Source organism: Drosophila grimshawi, unplaced genomic scaffold, assembly GCF_018153295.1.
Source record: "Drosophila grimshawi isolate 15287-2541.00 unplaced genomic scaffold, ASM1815329v1 contig_1377, whole genome shotgun sequence".
Lineage (NCBI taxonomy): Eukaryota > Metazoa > Arthropoda > Insecta > Diptera > Drosophilidae > Drosophila > Drosophila grimshawi.
The window spans coordinates 7,227,738-7,241,635 of record NW_025062900.1 but is presented as its reverse complement, the minus strand read 5'-3'; the positions used below and the strand labels follow the sequence as shown (position 1 = coordinate 7,241,635).

At 44.0% G+C, this 13,898-nt stretch overlaps 2 protein-coding genes and 1 long non-coding RNA gene across 5 annotated transcripts in view; 1 reads left to right on the top strand and 2 right to left on the bottom strand.

The window, feature by feature from the left end:
- Positions 1 to 199: 199 nt before the first annotated feature.
- LOC6562787 (nucleomorphin) lies at positions 200 to 1,574 on the bottom strand. The gene is made up of 3 exons (XM_001988816.2): positions 614 to 1,574; positions 422 to 550; positions 200 to 355 (listed from the first exon to the last, which is right to left on the bottom strand). The coding sequence occupies exons 1-3, from the start codon at positions 1,469 to 1,471 to the stop codon at positions 302 to 304; spliced, it is 1,041 nt and encodes a 346-aa protein (XP_001988852.1). The 5' UTR covers positions 1,472 to 1,574; the 3' UTR covers positions 200 to 301.
- A 145-nt stretch (positions 1,575 to 1,719) lies between these two features.
- LOC116805302 lies at positions 1,720 to 2,600 on the top strand. Its single transcript, XR_004365110.1, has 2 exons — positions 1,720 to 1,784; positions 1,840 to 2,600. It is a non-coding gene; the product is annotated as an uncharacterized LOC116805302 (long non-coding RNA).
- A 1,552-nt stretch (positions 2,601 to 4,152) lies between these two features.
- LOC6562788 (pneumococcal serine-rich repeat protein) overlaps positions 4,153 to 13,898 on the bottom strand; it is a 42,459-nt gene continuing 32,713 nt past the window's right edge. Inside the window, exons 3-9 of one of the 3 annotated variants that reach the window (XM_032736384.1) lie at positions 12,108 to 13,865; positions 11,155 to 11,917; positions 9,893 to 10,674; positions 9,270 to 9,817; positions 8,510 to 9,195; positions 6,307 to 6,780; positions 4,153 to 6,261 (exon numbers count right to left, since the gene is read on the bottom strand). In XM_032736384.1, coding sequence (XP_032592275.1) covers positions 4,582 to 6,261; positions 6,307 to 6,780; positions 8,510 to 9,195; positions 9,270 to 9,817; positions 9,893 to 10,674; positions 11,155 to 11,917; positions 12,108 to 13,804 — 6,630 coding nt within the window. In that variant the 5' untranslated portion in view covers positions 13,805 to 13,865 and the 3' untranslated portion in view covers positions 4,153 to 4,581. Of the gene's footprint in view, positions 6,262 to 6,306; positions 6,781 to 8,509; positions 9,196 to 9,257; positions 9,818 to 9,892; positions 10,675 to 11,154; positions 11,918 to 12,107; positions 13,866 to 13,898 lie in introns of those variants that run through there. The other 2 variants (XM_032736382.1, XM_032736383.1) reach the window with 2 other exon arrangements.

The following is a 13,898-nucleotide window of genomic DNA, read 5'->3' as shown; positions in this document are numbered from 1 at the left end:
ATAATCGATGCTTGCGCTGACACGCGAATGTTAATTATGCCAGCAATGAAAATAAGCAGACAACTGAGCATGAAAATAGCAACAAATATGTCGTATCAATCCAAAAATAATGGCAGGCGTTTGTGCATCGAACGAGAGCGATACTAAAAGCACCTATCGATAGCTTTGTACATGCAGAATGACAAATCATACTTGACAGTTGTTCAACAAAAGAAAATTATTTTACTTCATATTACAAAAATGTTACAATTACTTGCGGGAACCTAATACAAGACCTAAAAGCTAGATGTTGTTTATGTTACTAGAAATCCGTGTAGCGTTGTCGCATGCTCTGACGCTTGGCAACATGATGCATCTGAAATGTACAATTTGAAGTTATCAATTAAATTACTGCATCCATTTAACAATGAGAGTCGCTTACCAAACGTTGCTGGCGCCTCTCCCGATTTTTCTCGTAGGACTTTAAGAGCGTTGGACACATGTGTCGTATGTATTCCTCTGGCTCCCAAAAGAGACCGCCTTGATTCTCGTAGCGCAACAGAAATTCCACCTGGTTAATAAATTTGAATTCATTTGGTGTTTTTATTCCAATTTACTATTTAATTTTACTTACCTTGCCAGCCTTTGTCTCCTTGCCCAAAATACGTTCAATGCCATTCTCTGGCCTGGTTCGCTTATAGAAATTATCTTCGTTGTCATGCTCCTTTCTCAGGCGACGGTGGTGCATCTGTGGCTGTGGCATCTCCTCAACATTGTGGAGGCCGTCACGCATCCGTTCGCCATTTTGTTCGATGCGGCGGACAAATGTGAGTGGATGCTGCTTTAAGTAGTCCTCCGCTTCGGCAATTGTCTTGGCCAGATTGAACTCTTCCTCCTCTTCAACCTCCTCCTGCTGCTGATCCTGCTCATCATTCTCAAACTCATCCTCTTCTTCATCATCGTCGTCATCATCATCCTCGTCTAGATCCATGCCATCACAGCTGTGATTTGCATTGCTTCGCGTTGATCGTCGTTTCTTTTTCACACGATTACCGCCATCGTTCTCTTTGACATCCGGATGGAAGCGCACCTTTTTCACACGCTGATCGCTGTCGTCCGTGGAATTTGGCTCTTCGGCTCCTGTGACGGCATCTGCTGACGCTGGCGTTTCTATTTCGGCTAACGTTGTCTCTTTGAGGTTCTGGGAAATAAGTTTTACTTTCGATTCGAAAGCGGCGCTTGCTGAACTTATGTTGCTGTTGTTGTTGTTACTGCTGCTGGTGCTGCTGCTGCAGGTATTGGACTCCTCAGTCTTTGGTTCACTTGGCGGCGGAGGCGTCTCTCGCAGTGCAGCGGAATCCCTGCTGCAGTCGTCTGTCCCCGCTGCGGGCTCCGACGATGCGGCGCTGCTGGTGTCGACCATTACGCACTTGCTCTGCATTGATTTGTCGAGAGAGTCGCTGCCGGAATCATCGTTGGACTTCGTATCCATGGGCGGCAGGTTAAATGCGTCCTAACAAAAATTTTATTGCAAACAAATCAGTTGTGGAGCAATTCTTGCATTGCCATTCCGATAGTTTCATCGATTCGTATTTATTATAATTATCAAATGGCTCTGCCAACTTATTTTTCGAAATCGATTGCGATATGGAGCAGCAGTCGAAATATTTATCGGCTTATTGTTATGATTTAATATGTACAGTGGGTGTCACTGCTAGCTAAAATAACTACACCAAGATAATTCTTATACGCAGTTCGATGGAGTTCGTCCTTGTGATTCTAATGCACCGTATCAATAAAAATCTGTAAGAATTTTGACGAGATAGAAAAATTACAGATAACCCAGCCATTTTATTTCAGATTCTGTTGACTAGGGTTATCAACTGATGAAATGTTGTACAAATCGTCATTGTAGTTTCCGAGAAAACCAGAAGATTGTGATTGTGACTCACAAAAAAAAGAAAATTTTAATTGTTTGTGCTTTAAATAAACTTATATTCGATCAAACCAGTTCGATAGAGTAGACCCTTGCGATTCTAACGCATAATATTCTTCTTTTTCCGTTGCTCACATGCCATTAAAATTACAGCATTTCATTTAGTCAATGCAGCAACCTAAATTATGTTACTGGTGCGTGTACATGGTGGAGTAAACATGCCAGAAGAGGCAAATTATGTAGAATGATTTGTATCCTTATAATAGCTACATTATATTTTTCAGTGTTAACGATTGGGATATACCCTATACTGTCTGAAGAAACAATTTTGAATTTGATTTAGTGGTGGGCACTTTCCATGGTCAGGTCCTGGGCTCATATCCTTCTAAGCTATGTCCTAGCAGGACGCGCAACGAGGTCCACCGCAGCAGCCACGGTACGGCGGGCAAGCAGTTGAACAGCTGATCCGGCAGCAGAGGGCGCTTGGGCATCCTGTCCAGTAGTTGAAACAAAAGTTGGTGCATTGAACGCCCGCAGGAGCGCCACAGCAGCCACCTGGAGTCCAGCACATGTTGAGAGCTTACGGATAGAGGTAAGTTGACCAAGGAATCGATGTTATGCAAAGTTTTTTTTTTGCCTGAGTGTTGCACTGCTGCCAGACTCGAATCCGAACTAGTTCTGCTAACAAACAATAAATCACAATTTACATGAATTCGCAGCTAGAACTGACTGAGCTCCAAAAGATTTCAATATTGGAGACAAATTTTTGTTGTGCACACTACAAGACCAAAATCAGAATGAATATACACATTAGGTATTTGTATTCTAGAGGTGTGAATAGAATTTTCAGAAATTCAAGGCCACCTATGATAATGATTTTTAAATGATTTATAACTGTTTGACACAATAAGTTATAGCTCTCTACTTCTTTTAAGTTAGGAATCTTCAAAGCATCAAGGAGATGTCCGGTTATCAATAGGACAAACGACAAAGAATTGAGCCTATCGAGAGAGATTAAGACTAAAAAACCAAATTTTTGAAGCATTATTCAAGTATTGAACAGAAAAACTGCCACTAAATCAGCTTGAGATAATGGAAAAACGCTTTATTTGTCAACGATAAAAAAATCTGCAAATTGTAAATGCAACTTGTGAATTTTTATTATTTTTGATTTTTTTTTTTATTAACAATTCTTGTTTTGTACATTTTCTTTGTTTAAATTTATGCCGTAAATGTGTGTGTTTGTGTTGGCTTGTGTCTGTATGTGTGAGTGTATGTGTGTGTGTGTGTTTATATATAAGTATGTGCGTAGTAAACAAAACTAAGTTATTTACACTATTCTAATTAGACGTGTTTCATTATTAAAGACTATTTATATGTAGATATAGATACATATATGTATGTATATGTATATGTATATCAAAGGCGGTTGCGTTTATATTCAAATAAGTTTCTGTATACTTTTTCATTTCTGTATTTGCTTTTTTTTTGCTTTATATTTGTTACATTCTCTGTTTTGTTACTTGTTTGTTTTTGTTTGTTTAAATGTTTGCTTTAAACTATTTAAATATGGCCCCGCTATTCCACATGTGTTCATTTCGTTTCCTTAGATTTTATGATAACGTTTTAGTATTATTTTTGTTGTTGTTTTCAATTGATTTTTAGTGCTAACACGAGTTTACACTGTGCTACAAAAAACAATGATGTATAGTAAAAGAAAACCACGTTAACTATAATTTAAGCTACAAATTTATTACTAAAGTACTTATTTAACGGTTTGCTGCAGTTGTACAAAATCATATTGCAAATATTGCAAATTATTACACAGTATTTTCCATTCAATTTTTTAGTTTTTCCAAATTTGTTACTTGTAGCAGCTGATGTAAATATGTATGTTTATACTATGTATATAGTACCATATTCATTGAATGATATCTTGTAATGTTTACCATTTTATATTTAAATTTAGGTTGGTTTGTTTTTGAATACATATATATATATATATATTGTTTTTTTTTTTTTTTTTTGTAATTTACAATATTTAATAATCACAGTTCCCATTCAAAAACAAATTGTTTGCAGCAAGATTAAAATTTTGAATTTGTTTTTTGTTTTTTGTTTTTGATTTACTTGAAACGTTTTTGGATACCTTTCAATTTGTCACATTATGCATCTAAAACTAATGCTTTTGTTCATCCGATTTAAATTTTAAATATATATATATATATATATATATATATATATATATATAAGTTTTGATTCCATCGTTTCTATAAATTATAGTTAATAATATTTTGCACCGCACTCGGGTATTTTTTTGTTTGAAACATAACAAGAAATTAAGAGCTGACATGCTTGCAATTACCCACTGGTAATTAATTAATGTGTTTTTTTTTTTTCCATATAAAAGAACAACTTAAAGTTAAGATTCAAAGTGCAGGAACATGTTCCAAACGGTGTGTGTGTGTTTGTTAGTAACAGTTTAAATAATAATTGGTGCTTAAAACAAAACTTGACAACTAGTTACCCAAAATTTATATATAAAAAAAAACAACAAAACATTAACAACCCCAAAAAATAATAATTAGAATAATAATAAATTTATATACTATGTCTATGTAAAATACAATAGTAAGAGAAAAGGGCGTTGGACTTGCGGACCACGCCTACTTGCGGGAAATGACTTTGCCCGTCTTGGCATTGACCAGTATCATTTTATCGCCTGCTTCCGTTGTCTGCGTGGACGTCGGCGATGCTGGTGGGGGCGTGGCAGAGGCGTTGCCACGCAAACTACGCCTTCGCAGTCGATCGCTGATATTCTCGCTGCGCGGCGACGACAACAGATCCTCCTCCATGGAGGTGGGCTTGACGCTGAGTGCGCCATCGTTCTTGTACAGAATGATCTTTGTGCTGGGCTTCCTAGACGCCTCAGGCGCCACATCTGCTTCAAGCTGCTGCTGCTGCTGCTGCTCCAATTGGACATTGGCATTGATGACATTATCCTGGTTGTTATTGTGCTCCGCCTGTTGCTTATCTGGATCCGCTTCCGCTTCCTGTTCCACACTGATTTCCAGTTTGTCATAGCAGGTGTAAAAATCAACAGCTTTCAGCTTCTCACTGGCATTGAAATGCACCGCAGTGTGCTCCTCGAGTTCGGCCTCGTCCACGACGCTATAGTCACAGTGGGCACACTGTTGTGCCTCCACCGGCGGCTGTTTAACGCATGCATGTTGCCGCAGATGCTGCTGAAGTTGCTCGTACAGCTGTGTCTCGAACGGACAATGTTGGCAGCGCTGTGGAGCCGATGCTGATTGCGGCATATCCATGGAGCCGGCATCGCTGCTGGCATCCACTGCCAAATCACTGGTGGCCACCGAGGCGCTAGTCGATGGCGTTGTTGAGCTGCTCTGACGCTCATCATCCTCCTCGAGCTCCGGTTGCTGTTGCGGCTCGGTATCAGCCTCAGCCTCAGGCTGGGCTTCAGCATCGGGCTCCTTGGTGTGCTTGGCTGGCTCACGCGGAATCGCCGACTCCAGTTGCTTCTTCAGCAGCGAATTTTGTCCATTATAGCTGCTGGACGCACTGATGGCGCTCTGACGCAACGAATGTGCAACGAATTCATTGTCCACCACCCAAATGGTTTCAGGTCCGCCATTGATTTGCAGCAACTTGGGCGATGGATATTCGACATCCTCCTTGCAGTTGCGATACAGCTGTTGGCATTTCTCCTGGTAGTGCGACATGTGCACGGCACGATGCAGCTGGAGCAGTGTCTCCGCCTCCGCACGATATTCACAATAGGCGCACACATGAACGTGCAGCAATTCAGCGTCCAGATCCATGTCGCTGGGCGCATGGGCAGCCAAATGCTGCTCCAGCTCCAACTTTGCATTGCGCTCATCGTTGTGCTTCTGGGCGAAGCGGGCGGGACACCGTGGACAATAACTGATTAGCTTGTATTGGTATTCCGGTGGCAGTTCCGCGTTGACTGCCGGATCCAGCTGCAGCTGACTCAAATCGATGGCGGGCAGTTGCTGTTGCACCTGCTTGGCAGCAGCCAGCTGCAGTGCCACACTAAAGTCCAAGCCAGCTGCTGCTGCTGCTGCTGCTGCAGTTGCTGCACCACTTCCACCACCACCACCACCCAGCTGCTGTTGATGCACGCTGCGCATGTGGCTGCTCAGATGTTGCTTCTTGGCGCAGACAAAGGTGCACAGACGACACTCGTACTGTGTGGGTTTGTGCAGCGAGACATGGTAGTTCATCTGGGATTTACTCTCAGAGATGTACGGGCAAACGGGACACTTTTGCTGTTTGCTTTTCGTGTTGCTGTTGCTGCTGGGCAGCTCACTGTTGCCACCAACTGTTGCTGCTGCTGCTGCTGCCGCCGCTGCTGCTGCTGCCGCTGCTGGCAAGCGGGTGATTTCAATTTGATCGTTCTGCTGCAGTTGCAACAGCTCCTCGGCGCTGCCGGAGCTTACGACGACGCTTGCTGCTTTGCAGGCAGCGGCCCAATATGCAGCAGCTGCCTGCAAATCCTGTTGCGTATTTGCGGCATTCACCACAGCAGCGGCACTGGCAGAGAGCGGTGAATGCAACAATTGCTCCAGTTGCTTGCTGCTCAGCACTGAATTATTGTTGTTATTATTGGGCTTGTTGGTGTTGTTATTGTAGTTGTTGCTGTTGTTGTTATTGTTGTTGTTGTTGTTGTGGCTGTTGCTGTGAGTGTGGGACTCATTGCTGGCGCCGGCGCCCTGTGGACGGTAAATAGGCGGGGCATTTGGGGCGGCGCTGCTGTTGTTGCTGCTGCTCCGCTCAAGGGTCTCGATCCGAATATCCCCGGAATGCTTTAAGCGACAATGCCGCTGTTGTTGCCACGTGCAGAAGACCAGAAGCAGAGACAAAGAGATAGAGAGAGAGAAAGAGAGAGATATGTTGCTCAAATTAGCATATTGTTGTTGATCATTTGAATATTGATTATTGCATGTGTGTTTGTGCTTATTTATGTGTATGTTGATGAGACAGTCTTTTGTAATTCCACCGAAATTGCAGTTTATCATTATGCATTAATAGATTAAAGACACAGATGGGCATTTCCACAAACTAAAATGTTCCTAATCATGAAAAAAAAATACCTGAATTTCTTTTTGATGCATGGATTACCATAATTAAATAAAAATACCATTAAATATTAAACAAGTTAGTTGTAAGTTAAATAAATAATAAAAAAAACCGAAGATAATTTTAGAGCAACACAAATAGGAATATAAAATTTCAATCTGCAAAATTATATAAAAATGAGTTGTATTAGAAAACAAAAGTATTTTCAAAAGTTTGCATAAAAAATATATATATTTTAAGTTGTCTTCCTTTTTATTTATGCTGGAGTAGTGGAAATACCCATATATGTATATCGACATGGCAATCTTATCTGATAATTTGCTTGAGTTATGAAATACCCCTGAATGAATGTGCGCAAAGTGTATGTGTATGTTTGTATATGAGTGTGTTTGTATGTGTATGTGTATATATTTATTGCATGGGTAACCCAATTGAAACTCGCGCACCAAATGATCTTAAAGAGCCCCTGCCTTGGGGGGTTAGCTTATTGCGTTGGGTAAATGGTTTGACATTGAATCGCCATAAATGTTTTACATTAGTTTCGAGAGCAAGCAAAATAACAAGAAAAAAAAAAATAAATAACTGTCACCAATGAGTTCTTATAAATAAACGTAAGTGTAACACGAGTATTGTATATAGACGTACATATCAACAAAAAGCAAGACCAGACACCACACATGTAACATTTAGCATTAGAGCTTGTCATAAAGAGAAATTACATAAAATATGTTTTTTGCATATTTACCAGCGGTACTTAGCGACTACAGACAAAGATGATTTTCTGAGCGGATGGAGACATACAAATGTTCTAGGCTGACTCTAAATAGGGGTTTACACTACGACTCGATATGGTTTAACGGACAGGAGTGGATCACTCGGCGAGCAGAAGGAGAAGGTTTTTTGTAATTTGGGAAAACTTTTCATTCATTAATGTTTAGTTTTACGTTTGTAAAAAATATATTTTAAATTCATTTTATTTTGTTGACAAGCCATCAAGTTTACTTGCTCTCGAGAAAATGTTAATTGAAACATGTATTTTGTTGTTGTTATATTTCTTAAATTGAAGAAACTCAGAAGTTTGCAGGGAGTTAAAACAAGAAGTTCGCTTCTCTGAATATGACAGATTGTGATTACTTGAATAGAAACATAAATATACAAATATCTGCTGATTGAATTGTTATAATTATTAAACTAAAATCTGCTAAGTAAACTTTCTTGCTGGCGAGTGAGCACTGTTCCTTATATATATATATATATGAGTCTGACGAGATTCAACCATCTCATTATTTGCTTGTCAGGTTTCCGATTCTGATGTTGCTGCAAAGGACGGATCTTTGGTGGATTGTTTTTGTTTTCGTTTTTTTTTTCTTTTTCTAAATAGCGGTGTTATTTTTGTTGTTTTTGGGTTTCGGGACTCGTTTCGTTTTGAATTGGGACAAAACACAAACTATTAAAATGCATTTAAACAAATACCTGAATCACATGCTTCCAATTTGACACCTGATGGCAGTGGCCACAACGATATGGCGACGGATCTCGCCGATCGGCGTCGTTCATCGTTAAGAGACTGGGACTACCTGGACTATGGTTATGGAAATGTGTCCCCGTGTGGCCGTGTGGCATGTGGCTCTGTGGCAAATACGACGACGAAGATGGCGGCGACGAGTGCGGCGATGACGCAACCGAAGCCGGCGATGCTGATGATGACGATGCCGATGCGGATGCCGAAGCCGATGCCGAAGCCGATAGCGATGAAGTCGACGACGACGACATGGACGAGGCTGGCGTGGATTTGAGATTAGTATTGTGTATGGCATGGGTTAGACCCGTTGCCGCATAGACCCCATCACCAGTGATGATCAGTTGATTATTATTATGTTGTAGATTATTATTATTATAATGTGTATCGATGAGATTGGATGTGATGTTACTGTTACTGTTACTGTTACAATTACCAGTAGTATGAATCAAGGACTTGGCACCAGTTGGAAAAGTAGAAATAGGAATAGGAGTGGTAGTTACTGGCATATGCGATGTATTGGTGGTGGTGGTGGTGGGTGTATTTGATGATGCAACGTTATCGACGGCGGCGATTGCGCTGGGCGTCTTCTTGTGGTTTATCCGGCGGTATCCATAACCACTATTGATTAACTCCCCCCCTAAGGATTAGAGCTTGCTGATGATGTTGTTGTTGTTGTTGTGGTTGTTGTTGCACCCGCACCATATTGTGGACCGTGTCTGGTTCGTGGTGACGTGAGCAGATCTTGCAATGATCTGGCCGCGCTTGGGGTGATTGTGGGCGACGTCAGACTGTCGGCACTTGCCTCATTTTGACTCGCTTTCTGCTCACCGTGCTCTAAAATGGAGGCGGCATTAGCTTTGGGCATGGTCGTCGTTGTCGTTGTGCTACCCGTTGGACATTTGCTAGCACCGGTGGCCAGCGCCAAGGCTAAACCGCTCAGCGCATTCGCATTCGGTGTGGGTGAATGCTGTGCCTCTTGTATGGCACGCTGCAGCAGACCAGCCGAGATGAGGGAATGTTGTTGTTGTTGCTGCTGCTGCTGGCCATTGCTGCCCGTGGAGGATGAGGTGGCGCCCGATGTGGGCGATGGCTGCGATAGGCACATGGCAGCGAATACTTTGTTCATGTAGAGCTGTTGATTCGAACTGACGGACACCTGCAACGGCGATGTGCTGCTGCCCGACGCTGATGACTTGGGGAAGCTCGATTCCTGGTAGTGAATCTTCACGTGGGCCAGCACAGCGTCGCGGTTATGATGTCTACAAATGAATAGTAGAAAGTTGTGATTTAGTATTTGACTAGTGCAGGAAAGATTGACTGATTGTCTTGCTCACCGGAAGTTGCACTTGCGGCATCTGTAGAATGTCTTCTTTTCGCTGCCTTCCTGATGCACCTCAGTGATGAGATCATCGCTGGGCTTGCCAGGCGGCGTTTGATGTGTGCGCTTCACTGGCGATATGGTCACCGATGGCGTTATCATTGTGGAGTGATGTTTATGCTGTTGCTCTTGCTGCTGCTGCTGCTGTTGCTGCTGCTGCTGCTGTTCCAGTTGCTGATTTTGCTGGTGCTGCTGCTTGGCCATTGCAGCATTCACAAAGGTCGCAAGCAGTGGCAAACGTATGAGATTATCGGCCAGCTGTGCATCATCCAATGCATTCGATTTATTGGATAAGACGGGCTCGACCGTGATGTCATGACCAACGCCCACTTTCTGATAGTCCTTGAGGAAGGCCAGCGAAGCGACTTGATTGGGTGTCATTTCGCCAGATTTCATCAGCTTGGGATCACCATCCTCCTCGGTGACCTTCATCAGCGTTATATACTTGTTATACTTGGTGTAGTTTCGACGACCGGTCTCATCGTTCATCAGCACCTTGGCGGTCTTATGCGAGGGATCCCTAATGGTCTTCAGACGGATATGCTTTGTGATATCCCAGCGCCAGTTGGAGCGATACGAGCACAATGAGCACTCGAACGGCTTCTTATTGAGATGGCCAACAATGTGGACATGGAAACGGGATGCAGTCGATGCCCAGAAGCTGCAATGCGGACACTTGTAGACCTTTTTCAGTGACGAGTTGGCTGCCTCCTCTTCGGGCGTCATCTTTTTGGTTACCTGCAGTGCATGAGAGAGTCAAATTTCATTTTGACGCATTTGTCGTGCGTGGGTTGCATTCTGTGTGTGTATGTGTGTATATATATATATATATATATGTGTGTGTGTAAGTGTGTGCTCTGTTTCATTTCGTTTGTTGTATTTAAAGAAATAAATTGATTTTTGATATTAATAATTATCAAAATTAAACAATTCTACTGACAGTGTCAAAGAAATAAGTAATCAAATAGTTGCTGAACAGTTTTGAACTCTCATAGGAATGTAAAATAGACTTAATTTAAATTCAAATTTAATAGAATAATTATTCGCAGATATAAATCAAAAAGTTTGTCTATTTTGTTTTTGAATCTAGGAAAAAACGAAATGAAATCTTAACATTAGTTCTTTTTCTAATAAAAACTACAAAGAAGTTCGTAGAAAAAGTTGAATGTGTTTTTGGTGCGTTTTTCTTGAAGTTGGTTTTAAATTTGTTGTACTTACCTCGCCGTAGCCGGGTGCTGTCTCCACGCCATAGTAACTGTTCTCCTCGTTGCTGGCCGCTTGGCTGCCATTCGGTGATTTGTTGAGCAGCATGGCCTTATCCTTAAACACGGCAGCAGCAATCTGCTTGGCCTCCTTGTTCCATATGCAAACACGCTGTCGTTGGACCGCTGCCTGCTGCTGCAGCGAATGGGCGTCGTTGCGACGCTCGCTGCTCTCCCCGGAGTTGGAGTCGTACATTTCGTGAGCGCAGCGAATCGCCTCCGCGCACTGGGACAGATGATGCAGCAGATCTGTGGAGGATTTGCAGCGATGTCGACAGTGCTGGCAGCGTGTCGAACCCGAAACACTCAAATTGAGCGCCGAATGCGATTGACGATCTTCGTCATCTTCATCAATCTCCAGCCGATCGTCGGCATCATCCTCATGCAGGGCGGCATCATCTTCGTCCAGCACCACCGCCGAGGACTGACAGCTCTTGCCGTGTATAATCGATTCGGACAGACATTTGGCCACATAGCCACATTGGCAAATGAGATTATCATGCTGTGCCCCCGTCTTCAGCTTGTCGAAGAATGAGCCGCTCTTCTTGGCCAGTAGACTGCGCGAGGAGGCTATTGAGGCGATGGTCGTCGCTGGCGAGAGCTGTGGCACATCCGACTTGTCCAGCATCTCGGAGATTTGTTTCTCGTTAAAGAACATCGACGCTATCTCGGTCAGGGAACTTCGCGAGGCATTCGTATCCTTTGATAAGTTTAGCACGCTGCAAACAACAAATAGTTAATAATGTTAAATAGAACATTTATGAAAGAGCAGTGCAAAAGTTGAATATGAAAATTGTGATTATGTTTTCAACTAAGGCTAAGAGAAAACTTGCTTACATGTTTGTTGTAACTCTTATATTTAATTAAAGTATATTAAGAATTAAATGATTATGCATCGTTTCTACTTACTCCTTGGGGCTTTTTGTGATGGGTATCAGGTTGGGCAACGGACGCAGGTCACGCGGTGTGGCCGTACCCACGCTGGATGTGTCCGAGGAGCAGCCGCCCTTCTGTGAGAGATCCGTTGGCTCCTCATCATCCTCGTACTTGCTGCGTTTGCCGTAGTGCTCCTCACCGCTCAAGGCGCCACCATCGCCATCCTCCAGATCATCATCCAGATTGTTGTTATTATACTGATCCTCCAGCTCAGCCGAATCGCTCAGGAAATCATCGCACATTTCGCTAGCGCCAACTTTATTCTGACGTCGCGGCCAAATGGAGCCCGCATTGCCCACTGGCGGCACATGATGATTCATCTCGTGGACTGTCAGCGACTGTTTAATGTCTGCCGTAAAATCACAGGCGGCACACTTGAAAGCGCCAGCGCCTCCATGATTCTTCATATGCCTATCCAGATTCCATTTGTACGGCGTGCGAAAATCACAAGTGACGCACTTGATCATCGGCATCGAATGGTATTTGACATGTTTGCTGAAGCGCGCCTTGATGTGCGTCACATAGCTGCACTTGTCACAGCGGAAGAACTTCGTCTTGCCATGCTCGGCCAGCTCATGGGCACGCAACTGGTTGCGATAGAGGGTGGTGAACTCGCAGGCGCTGCACTTGAGCAAACGATTCTGCGGCTCCTCGCCGCCCGATGAGAATGTGGCGGGTGGCGGTGTTGCCGATCCGCTCGGCGATGGCGTTGGCGGTTCCGCTGGCGACGATTGACGCTCGTACGCATCCTGCACATCCAGATCGCGCAGCGTCGCCTGCAATTGTCGGCCATAGCTGGAGACGAGCTCCAGCTGCTGTTCGCGCTGCTGCAGCTCCTCGCGCTGCCGCTGATTGTAGGCCTCGATGTCGCGCTGCAATTTCTGCTCCTGCAGCTGCAGCTCACGCTTCACCTGCTCCAGCGTGGGCATATCCGGCACAGACATGGCCAACGATTGGCCACCCATCACGCCGACACTCTCCTCGAGTCGCCGCTTGCGTGCCTCGCGACTCATGCCGCGCTTGCCGCGCGCCTGTCCATGCCCGCTGGGTATGCCATCGGTGCAACCGTGCACCATCTTCATGTGGCGCACCAGCTTCTGGAAGTGGCGCGAGGCGTACAGGCACAACTTGCACTTATTTATCACAATCTTCTCGCCGTGCACGTCGCGCAGATGCGTCAAATGATAACGCGGATTCTGCGTGAAATACGCACACTGATTGCAGCTATAATTACGCTTAATTTTGCATTGTGGCAGACCCTCCTCTTTGGCGTCCAGCGACAGCGTCACATGGGGCTGCTGCTGTTGCTGCTGCTGCTGTTGTTGCTGTTGCTGCTGCTGCTGCACGCTGTTGACAACAGCAACAGCTGCTGCTGCCGCTTGTTGCTGTTGCTGCAACAACTGTTGCAGTCGATATCTTTCCAGTTGCTGCTCCAGTCCACTGGCAGCTGTTGCCGTTGGCGACGTTGTCGTTTCCAACGGTGGCGTTGTGTTGTTGTTGTTATTGCTGTTGTTGTTCCCATGCAAATTGTTGCTAATCTTGTTGCTATTGTTGCTGTTGTTGTTGCCAGCCTTGTGCACGCCCGGTTCCATGTAGAGCTGATTGCCACTTACAACGCTGCGCACGATTAGCGTATCGCCGGATCGCTGAACCATCGATGGCAGATCCATGATGGGTGCTTTTGTCCGCTTACAATTGGTCTCTTTCACTGGTCGATTGATTATTGTTTAACTGCAAGAAATCAGATGAAGTTACAAATTAGTT